Source organism: Andrena cerasifolii, chromosome 13, assembly GCF_050908995.1.
Source record: "Andrena cerasifolii isolate SP2316 chromosome 13, iyAndCera1_principal, whole genome shotgun sequence".
Lineage (NCBI taxonomy): Eukaryota > Metazoa > Arthropoda > Insecta > Hymenoptera > Andrenidae > Andrena > Andrena cerasifolii.
Genome location: NC_135130.1, coordinates 11,890,467 through 11,900,819, shown reverse-complemented (window position 1 = coordinate 11,900,819; position 10,353 = coordinate 11,890,467). Strand labels below are relative to the sequence as shown.

The 10,353-nt window shown below is 45.8% G+C and overlaps 1 protein-coding gene across 1 annotated transcript; it reads right to left on the bottom strand.

The window, feature by feature from the left end:
- Positions 1-57: 57 nt before the first annotated feature.
- On the bottom strand, positions 58-9,391 carry LOC143376108 (carboxylesterase 5A). Its single transcript, XM_076826021.1, has 4 exons — positions 9,057-9,391; positions 7,736-8,009; positions 2,109-2,218; positions 58-1,565 (listed from the first exon to the last, which is right to left on the bottom strand). The coding sequence occupies exons 1-4, from the start codon at positions 9,201-9,203 to the stop codon at positions 246-248; spliced, it is 1,851 nt and encodes a 616-aa protein (XP_076682136.1). The 5' UTR covers positions 9,204-9,391; the 3' UTR covers positions 58-245.
- Between the last annotated feature and the right edge of the window lie 962 nt (positions 9,392-10,353).

Sequence of the window (10,353 nt, the reverse complement as noted above, 5' to 3'; positions counted from 1 at the left end):
AAGATCCATGGTCTCTGCAGCTCTAGCGCACGTCAAGTCAAATATCAAGGCGGTTGAAACGGATCAGAATGTGTCTTATTGAATAATAAACCTCGGATACATTTCAAGAATTTCTAGTACATACCACGCAAAAGGACGCACTCCGTATACCAAAATATCTCGATCTATCGTACGTTCAACAATGTTAAGCAAAGAAAGGCCTCGTTGAGCACAACCACGAACGACAATCCCCGCCCCAGCATCGACTACAATCGGAGGCGCTGTATTGCCGCGAGAAGACCGGTCAGAACAACGCCCCGAGAAGCATCCTTCCACGTCGCGCGGCTGGTCTGGTTGCAGCAGTTATTCACCGATTGCTCGAGGACGAAGGGATAGTACTCGTTCCAGAACGCGAGTGCCTTGTAATCAACGGCGTTAGCGTCATCCATGTCGATGTTCCTGTCGATGATCAAGATACCAGGCTTCTCCTCGGTGTACGGCTCCCACTTGACGTTGGCCAGGGAGGGGTTGCCCACCCTGGCGAAGCTGGCCAGCATCGTCATCATCACCTCGGACATCTTCTTGTCGGCGAAGTTCCACTGAACGGGGCTGCCGGCAGCGAGAGGTAGTCCCCACACGAAGGGGAGGTCGAACATGTGCGGGACGCCGGCCCACTCAGGCACGTCTTTAGTGACGGATGGCGTCTTGGGCCTGTAGTCGAACCTGTACACGAAGGCAGGCTTCTCCTTGGACACTTTGCCAGCCAGCAGAGTCAAGCCAGCGGCGAAGTTTCTCTCCGTCTGCAAGTCCAGGTACCTGTCCCGGAAGACGCTTTGATTACTGCTCGGCGGATGAGGCCTGTAGTAGAACAGCACCGCCTCAGTGACCATCTCCGGCCTCGCATCGCAGGTACTGTTCTCGTCGGGGCTCTGGGCCAGGGAGTCAAACTCGGCGGTGATGAGCTTGTCGAATCTATCAGGCGACAGGTTGCCGTCCACGTCCCCCTTGTCTAAGGAATCCATGTAGGCCAGCGCCTGCTCGTTATTCGTGTAGCCCACCAGCAGAGGGACGCTGTTCAGGTTACCGCTCTCTAGAGCGTCCTTGGGATGCACCGATAGGAACTGCTCCGTGGAGTTCTCGATCTCGTAGTCGACTATGGGGCCCCAAGTCTCTATCTTGGAGGTCTCCCGCACGAGGACGTTGATGTCGACGCGGCGCAAGCACTCCATCAGAGCCGACGTCGGGTGCCGGTAACAACCGAACCGCTCGGCGACGAAGTCCACCACCGGTAGCTCCGCCTTTGGCGAGCCCACAGAGATCACCGCGTCCCCGCTCATGGCGATCGCCTTGGAGAACTTGCCCCGGCTGAGAGGACTGGTCAGGTGCAGGCCGACGCTGATCGCCCCGGAACTGTGGCCGTAGATCACAACGTTCGACGGGGAACCGTTGAAGTGGTGGATCTTCTTCTGCACCCAGTCCAGGGCTGCGATCTGATCGAACATGCCGTAGTTCCCTGGCGCCTCCGCGTCCGTCGTTGTGAAGAAGCCGAGAATGTTGAGGCGATAGGCTACTGTGACCACTAGCACCTAGGTGGAACGATTAAGTTAGATATTAGCTACTGTATTAAAACCGAATAGAGTTTTGTAAAAGATTCTGGTGTTCTTTGGGACGACAGGCCAGTGATGGGATGGAAACTTGGCAACTATCGGAAGGAACTGTATCCGACACTGCTGATTTACACGTTGAAAGCTTCTCGAGAAGTGCGTTCCTTTCGATAGATGCCAGGGGTTCTTTCGATGAGGACGAATTCGTGGCCGTTGCTTTGCTAATGCCAAATTTGGAACACGCAATGGTCAGTAGGAGCTCATAAAGACTCCGAATTAGCATTTACAGCGGTGCCCGAGGCATGCATCATAGATGAACTTCGGCCAGTGCAATTCCAAAGGTTGAATTCGCCTTGGAAGAAATGGCACGCGAGAAACACCCTAATTTCTTTCGATTTTCTGTCTGACTTTTAACGTCCGCCTCATTGATTCTGAATGAAGAATTCTTTCTGGGAAATGTGTGCTAAGGTCAGGACTCCGATCACTTAAGTTTAACTTTTCTGTAATCGATGTTAAGCGACTTACCTTCTGTTTGTTGACCAAAATTGATGCATCCCAGATCGCGGGGGTGCCGGTATTAAAATCTCCTCCGTGGAACCACACCATCACTGGCCATCCATCGTCTGGTCGATTACCTGGACATATTTTTACCAATAAAATATAGTATGTTCAGTGTTCGCGTTGCAATGCGCGGTGGTGGCCAAAAGAAAGTCTAAAGCTGGCACTTTTATGCACGCGTAGATTTAATCTTATCCCAGGAATATATCTCGATATAATACTTCTCCCATTCAATCTTGAAGCTTTCTCTCGGTCGCCACTGCCAGTCTAGGTTTAAGTGCGTTTATATTTGTATTTCGACTCTTAGGACCTTCGACCACTTTATATCTATAGAAGTTAGACTATGTCCGTTGAACTACTTAACGCTACCATACAAAGTAACTGTTTTATTATTTGTTATTCTAGAAGAATGGTTAAGAAATAGAAGAATGAAGAAAGCAATTTGCCACGTTTGAATTTTGGGTATCCGCTATAATCGACCGCCTCTGTACCGAAGAATTTAGCCGTCCGCCTAAGGGACACTTAGAATTCACGGAATTAACCGACTCGCGTACAGCCTAAATGAGACTGCGTGCTCGCGAGTATGCATCCCCGGTTCCGGTTGAACCGGTGAATCGATCGTGACGGAATTTGCATAGCGCTATCCCTCGATGAGCTCTAGACCCCTGGCGACAGTCGCTCTATACGTCGCTCTGTACGTCGCTCCAACCGGAGGTCCCTGGAGGCACTCGGAAACTCTTCCACCTACTTAACCTCAAAACTGCAGGCACTAGTAAGCACCAACAACCAAATAAATCATTCGAATTGCTGGGTAATGAAATTGCCATGCATTTGAAATTGCAGAAGTTTGCGGAAGACAGTCGATTATTCGGAGCTAGATTACACAAGACACTTCAGCCCCAAATAATTGCCTGTTATCTGTTACTGAAGCACTGCGCCCCGATTTCAATTGCAGACGGGTTACGGCGCTTCCTCAGCTTCTATAAAAAGCTGCAGACTTCTACGAGCAAGTTAGCCCCTGGTTAGCGCAGCGAATAATTAATTTCGGTGGCTTCTTTATCCGAGGGGTTTTCGAAGCGTGCCAAGGTCGAGAGGAATTCAGGCCATTGCACGGTGGGATGCTTTAGATGGCGCGATAGCAAAAACATGGTAGACCGGTGAGCTAACAGGAAATTCGGGCTGGTCTTCGTTATCGGCCACGGCGGCGTCTGGAAACGTCCAGGAATAGCTACCTGGGGATGCACCCCCGCCACGACAATTCATTAGCAGGTTTATCGCGATTCCACCCGGCACGAATCTTCCCCAGTACGCTACTCGCCGCTGACAAATAGTTTCGGGCCATTACTTTCGGCTGTCGAGCTTGCTACCAGGGGCTGCTCCTAGTTGGGTGATCGGTGATCTTAATCATCAAATTGCTTGGCAGTGGAATTGATTCTTATGCTGCGAGAAACGTGGCTCTGGGATTAAATTGAAGAGGCCTTGGAGAAAACACTGTAAATGCCAAACTTAAAAAAAAAATACCGGCAAATGTTCCAAAGGTAATACTATAGTATAGAATTTGATCTTTGACACTTGCAGTGTTTTCGAAGAAAAGGAACTTGAAATTTTCAGTAGAACCTCAGTAGACCCCTCTACCCCTAACAGACCCAAGTGCATTCTATTTATTCCCAGGGGAAGTAAATCGCTGGAATATTGTGTGGGATGACCGAGTCCAGCAGATTCGGTGCTCCCACGTGAAAGAAACAAAGGGGTACCACTGGGCTGAGAAAGAGAGGGTGGTTTCGTGACCGGCCTCACCAGTATCTTAACATCTCCACCGACCCTAAAAGATCGCGTGCCACGGCGTGCGCCAGTTACTGTTACTCCTTACTCCTTGCTGTTTCTATATCGACCGTGGGTGGGCTGCGGGATCGGCACGATTTCCCGATTCACGTGTCCATTTTCCCCGCTGCCATTAAGTCACACCTACCACACACCTATTTTCATCGTACCCCCAACGTTCCTCTATTTACATGGGCATCTTGCGTAATTTTATGGTTTCTTTTATCTGAGGCACTTTTGGGTATCTTAATATACAAAGCAGGAAATATTTTTGCGTTTGTCTGTCGCCTAAAAACTTTCGAATCCAGATGAATGTGACTATTTTCACCAGAAAAAATAAATCAATTTTTTTTTATAAAATCAAAATTTGAATTTCGGGCGAAGCCGAGTAATGAAGCTAGTACTTAAAAAATTTACCCCCAATTAAGGGGGTACTGTAGTGTAACTGCTCTTTTTCAACACCATCTTCGGGAATTTATTTAACAAAAACTATAAGTTTATAGCATCTGGCGTTTTGCCTGCACATTAAGGTAGATTTATAAGAGGAACACAAATTTCTTAAAAAAAAATCTTTTTCGACGGGCATTGGTATAGGAACTGTCCTAGTCATCCAAAATGAAAACAAACTAAGATTTATTTTCTTTATTATGTATGTTTGTCGCTATGGATGGAACAACGGACGAGTCTCTATATTGTATAAAATTAATTCTGCTGAACGAAAACAGCTAAATTTATCAGCAATATCGAACATTTTTTTCAAACTGCTGTCATTCTGCAAATTTTTATTGTCAGGAGGCCTCTGCGGTTCCAACTATAGCGACAAATATAATAAAGAACATAAACCTTAACTTTTCCATTTTGGAGGACTAGAGAACATTACTTTAAACATACCTTAATATGCAGGCAAAACGGCAGATAGTATAACCTTATAGGTTTTATTAAATAAATTCTGAAAGATTGCATTGAAAAACGGGAAATTACACTAGAGTACCCCCTTAAAATTAAGTTACCCCCCTTTTTTTAACATACTTGTATTTAGTACGAGTGATATGTAAGCGCATGATGTTTGCCGAAGCTGTGTGAAATGTTTGTGATCAGGTTTAAGAAGATAGTATGTTGGAGGGAGGAATATATCAACAGGAAGTGAAAAGCAAAAATTGAAAAGGACAAGTAAGAATTCAAGCTCTCCTAAAATTTTCCACCTAAATTTTGCATAAATTAAATATCTATCCCTTAGTGTTACACGGAGCGTAAAGTAACACTTACACCCTCCTTTAGCTGCATCGATATACTCCCAGCGAAAGCGGAAAGTATTACTAACAAGTAACTACCATTAACCCATAAAATTATCAACGTCCTCAACCCACAACACAGGTTTATAAAAATTACAAGTTGATAATCACGGCGCTGAAGGTCATCGGGGACTTCCTTTAAGCTACCCTAAAATTATGACGTTAAACTTTTTGCCCTGATAGTCGTTTACTTGCCGCCACTATAGCGTTAATCTTGATAATCGTTTTATACCGAGAGCGTGGTGAATCAGAGTGGCAGCAATAGTTTTATGATCTCAGCGAATTAAGACGTAAAGTTTGCAGAACCGCGGGCAACAAAGAAGCGCGAGACTTCTAAAAGGGTGCTTTATTTTCTCTGCAATCGCCGCAATATTTCCTGGCATATCGATTCTCAATGCAGTCGCCAGCGCGACTTTCGCGTTTCTTTCGCGATTTACGAGCCCAGCTGCACGAGGCATCCAAAATTAGTTGGAAATGAACCCCTTAATGCCCCTATTAGCCTAGTCCTTAACCGACATCCTTAAACAACCAGATTTACGTAGCGGCGGCACGCAGAGCTCGCGTTTATTGTCAATCGAGAAATTGGAACAGGAAATTATTGCAAGTATCAGGCTATTTTTAACGCCCCCATGACCGGAGAAAGTAATTAGCCATTGTCGATTGCAGAGTGTCGCATATTTAATCGATACCGCGCGGAAACTTTAATGCCCCCAAAAAGAACACCTCCAAACTGAGGTTTACAAGACTATTTCACTAAAACATGCAACGTAAACTTGAAACGAGGTAGCCTATCTTATTCGTCGTTCGGAAATACGTCAAATTCGTGGAATACATTTTTCCCTTAGGTCACTTCGTTTTCGAGAAAATTAACTTTCAGTTGCAGCAGGCTTTTAGTCAAATTCGCATTAAACTGTGTTTGCTAAGAGAATTAATTAAATTTCCAACCAGGAAAATTTGTAAATCTTGCACAAATGGCCCCCTCCAACTTCAGCCATTGTGTTTTTTTTTCAAAAACGAGGGTCCCACGAGAAAACTTCACTCCACCTTTTCGCTTGATTTTGTAACGTTGAAGCATCCCCTGTATTCAGATTCGCTTTCCATGCTCCCGTGGCTGAGTTATCGCGCGATACATGTTCGCGGAGCCACGGTTATTAGTTCCCCTGGCGAGGGTTTGATCCGATAAAGAAAAGCAGCGGTTTTCTCAAACCGACGACGTCGTAATCGCGGCCTATGTGACGAGATCGTGTCGCGCCACGCAGCCCCGTGGAATATTGGGTGGAAAAACGGGAAAAGAAGGAAGGGAGGGGTCTGTCGCGATGATCGCTGCTAGGCGTTCGCGTGCTCCTGGGAGGTAAATGTCGCGCTGGGGGAAAGTTGTCGTGACGAGTATCGAGGATTTCCATCGGGCCGAGGCGAAAATCACGACAGCCCGCCGATCTTTGTATCAAGCGGGCACCTTTCGGCGGCGAATACGATCGTGGCGTTACCTAGCGCTGCCTAATGCCGCGGGCACGCTAAGTGGTTGATGAAAGGCGCGACAACCACGACTCAATCGACAGGGAAACCTGGAATTTACAGATCCTGACTCCTGCTCGTCATTTTGGTTCCTTTAAAATTGAAGGGGTTACGTCAGTCAGGAGGCCGAAAAAGGTGCGATTTTTGCGATTTTTTTTCTCAGAAATTATAAAACTTTATTCAGAAAACTTTTTTTTGTTTAAAAGGTATAATATATAGTATTATATGTACTATACACTGTTAGAAAAAGAAATGGTATCTAAGAATATTATATATTCGACGTGTCGATAACATTTTAGAATTTTTATTTATTCTTTTATTCTACAGCAACATCAAAACCTTAATTCGCGTATTTAAACTTCTGAACGCGACTTAAAAAAAAGTGTAGCCTATAATCTGTTTGTCGAAAATTGTATAAAATAATTTCATACTTTCCCTCTATTCCCACCACTCCAGCTTTTACAGAGAAGTCTTTTTCTGCAATGAATATGAAGTGCGGGGGAGAGCAATCAAACATTTGACATATCTGACAATAAAATACAAAATGCACCAAAGAAATATGCATTTAAAAAATAGGTGTCGGTATTTTAATGTAATTTTATTTTGTACCATTCTCCTCTGAAAAGCACTATATTTTTTCACAATGTACCATATTTTTTATCACCTCTGGTCGGAAGTACTATCTTCTCCTGAAAACAAGTTGGCAACCCTATCTATATAGCACCCTTCGCAACTATGAAGTAATTGACTTCTATCGACACGTCGACAGCCACCCCACCTCAGCTATTCGATGTGCTCAAAATTTAATGTCACCTTTGGTCGATATTAATTCAATAGGGATAGGTGTAGAATTCTAACTGTATTAAGTTATAAAACTATATTGCAAATTTAGGACGAATTAATTTTGGAAGTACTGTTTTAGTGTTTTATGACAGGGTTGATAGTGTTTGATAAGTAGTAACTCACCATCTGGTAAGAAAATGTTCAAGTAGAGACAGTCCTCGCTGACTCCAGGGTCAGGCTGATCCGGTGGCAGCAATTTCTTGAAATGCTTCTCGTGCAGCTTTAGGAGGTTGGTCATTTGCTGGCAGGAGGGTGCAAACTGCGTTGCATTTCGTATTCCGTTCCAGGACGGAAGGTTGTCGGTGACTGGAGCAGAGAAACGTAGCTTGCCTGTGGGTGGTTGGGCGTAGGGTATCCCCAGGTACTGTATCACTTTTTGAGTTGGGCTCAGGAACACCTGCAGTGGAATGGAAGAAATAAATACTTGAAAATCCTGAGGGATCTATAGGAACAAAGGGAAGAACATTTGAAAAATGTCCAGAAAAAGGGAAAGCTACTTAGCGCGGCAAACTGCGCGTTATTACCCGCAGAAAAAGTTAAATCCCCTATAAAAAACTTTCCGTCGTCGAAACGTGAAATTATGGCTAATAAATAGCTGCTGAGCATGATTACGGATAATCGGCTCAAGTGGCCTGCAATCACAGTTCCAAGATACTTGGACTTAAACCTGGCTTTGAACACCTTGTAACAATCGCTGGTTCGCCTGTTTCTTCCAGACGCAATTAAAGTAGCATTACTCATGTTCCACAATTCCTCGCGATTATTATCTAAATTACTTTCTCGCTCCTGGTCGCGGTGGCATTCGCGGAAGCCGAAACAAGGAAACATTTTCAATGCTAGCGAGCTTGCCATTTTCGAGTTCACGATGGGTAAATTTCTCTCGCGAATATAAGGGCACGCAAAGAGCAAGATTATACTTTGAAATGAAGCGCGAAGGTATATTGGTGCTGGGGGAATTTTTTCGCCACGGTTCTCGGCCCGCAAATTCGCTGTGACTTTAGCATTATAGGCGCGGAAGAAGGAAAAATAATCTTTAGTATTAAAATTCATAAACGCCCCCACAGTTGCCCCGATTATGCATTCGTTTTGCATGCTATCTGCATGCACTTAATCCAAACAATTGAAACTTACGGTGCTCGCATGTTTTTGCTCCCCGCGCGTAACAAATGTTGCGTACTTTATTCGACTCCCATAAACATTCTCACCATTTCTAAAAAGAAACTTTTAAAACCCTAAATCCTCCCCCAAATCTCCGGCCAATAAGCCGATAAAAAAATAACACCACAGCAAGAACTGGAAAAACGATCCACCCGAACTCGGCCCCTGGGTGATAGGCAACCCGCGCCTGGGAATGCAGCCACCGTAACGCGTTTCAACGGTTTGATCGCGTAGCAACCGGCGCCACGCGGGTGGAGAGCGTGTAGCGCGGACGAAATTCTCGCACCTCCTTGCCAGCCACCGACCCCTGGTCCTGGATCTTGACGACGGGCTGCTCGCGGCCGAGGCCCTGCCTCGCGTGGGACCTCTGGGACCGGAGGCCGCCGAACAGACGCAGGAGCAGAGCGAAAACGAGCCACGTCGGACACCTCATTCTGCAGACTGACTGATTTGCTTCGGAAACAATCGGTGGTTCCCCGAAGGCGGCCTCAGCCGGTGCACTCGGTTCTCGCCGGTTGCGTGACTCGGCCAGGTTCACCTCCTCGGCTTCGAAACGACGCGGCGGAGGTCGAGGCCTGCGCTCTTTCGCCCTCTGCTTTCTTCGCTCCCCCCAGACACCCTGTTCCTCCTGGACGGCACTTTGGCAAACTCGTCCTTAGAGCGGGGCATCACGGGTAAATGATTTGGGTCCTGGTTCTTGGGGGTGGTGGCTCTAGATGTACGTGTACTGGGAGTGTTTCAATTCTTTCTTTGTAATAAATTGCTCGGCAGAGTTGGACATTAGCTAAATACAAATTATTTAAATAACGGATCAAATAAAGGTTACTTTAACTTTAGATAGTTTGACGAATAAAGCTAAAGTTGAATAATTGATTTCTTTAACTTTTATTCGTAAAATTTGTATTTAAATTAAAGTTTTGCCCATCTCTGCTTGAGAGAAGGGACCGCCTGGGACCTTCGAGGAGGGTCTGGATCGAAGAAACTTGGAGGGACGAGTGATTGAAAAGAGTGGCGGGTAGCGTGACCGCAAAAATCGAAGGAACGCGGAGATAACGAGCGAGAGGCATTAAGTAATATGCGCGACGGCATAGGTGAAAGGTGGTGGTGTAGTCTGCGGAACGACTGAACCCAATTAGGACGATGAATTCTGAAACGGAGGTGGCCGAAGGCACGGCACGGCACATATTGGGGTTTCCGCAACTAACTTTTAAAGTTGAAGGGAAATTGAAATAAAAGTTCTAGATAATTTGCGGCTGGTGTTACTATAGAATGGTAATCTAGTAGGGCTGTCAAAAGCGGAAGCCGGCAATTTCTCCAGCTGGCCTACTGGCTTGTATGAATAAAACTGTCGATATATCTGAACAGCGATCTTGTGGTTAGGGTGTTTAACGTTGTCCTTGAAAATCGATATCAAGGGTCTTTCGCCCCCGGTTGACGTGGCAGCACGCTATCATTAAGATGCGATCTTCATGCGACCGTCCCCAACTAGCACGACCTTGAAGACGCCGTGGCGCTGAAGAATATCTATAAAGCGAAAAAAATAATTGGCCCCTCGCGTACCGCAACTTTACGACGTCCACTCG

Bases quoted from the DNA above. Each gene is read 5' to 3' on its own strand.
- LOC143376108 (XM_076826021.1), bottom strand. From the start codon at position 9,203: ATGAGGTGTCCGACGTGGCTCGTTTTCGCTCTGCTCCTGCGTCTGTTC. The intron at 8,010-9,056 runs GTGCGAGAATTT...ATTCCACTGCAG, and splicing joins GGTCGGTGGCTGGCAAGGAG to GTGTTCCTGAGCCCAACTCA. The intron at 2,219-7,735 runs GTGAGTTACTAC...AAATATGTCCAG, and splicing joins GAACATTTTCTTACCAGATG to GTAATCGACCAGACGATGGA.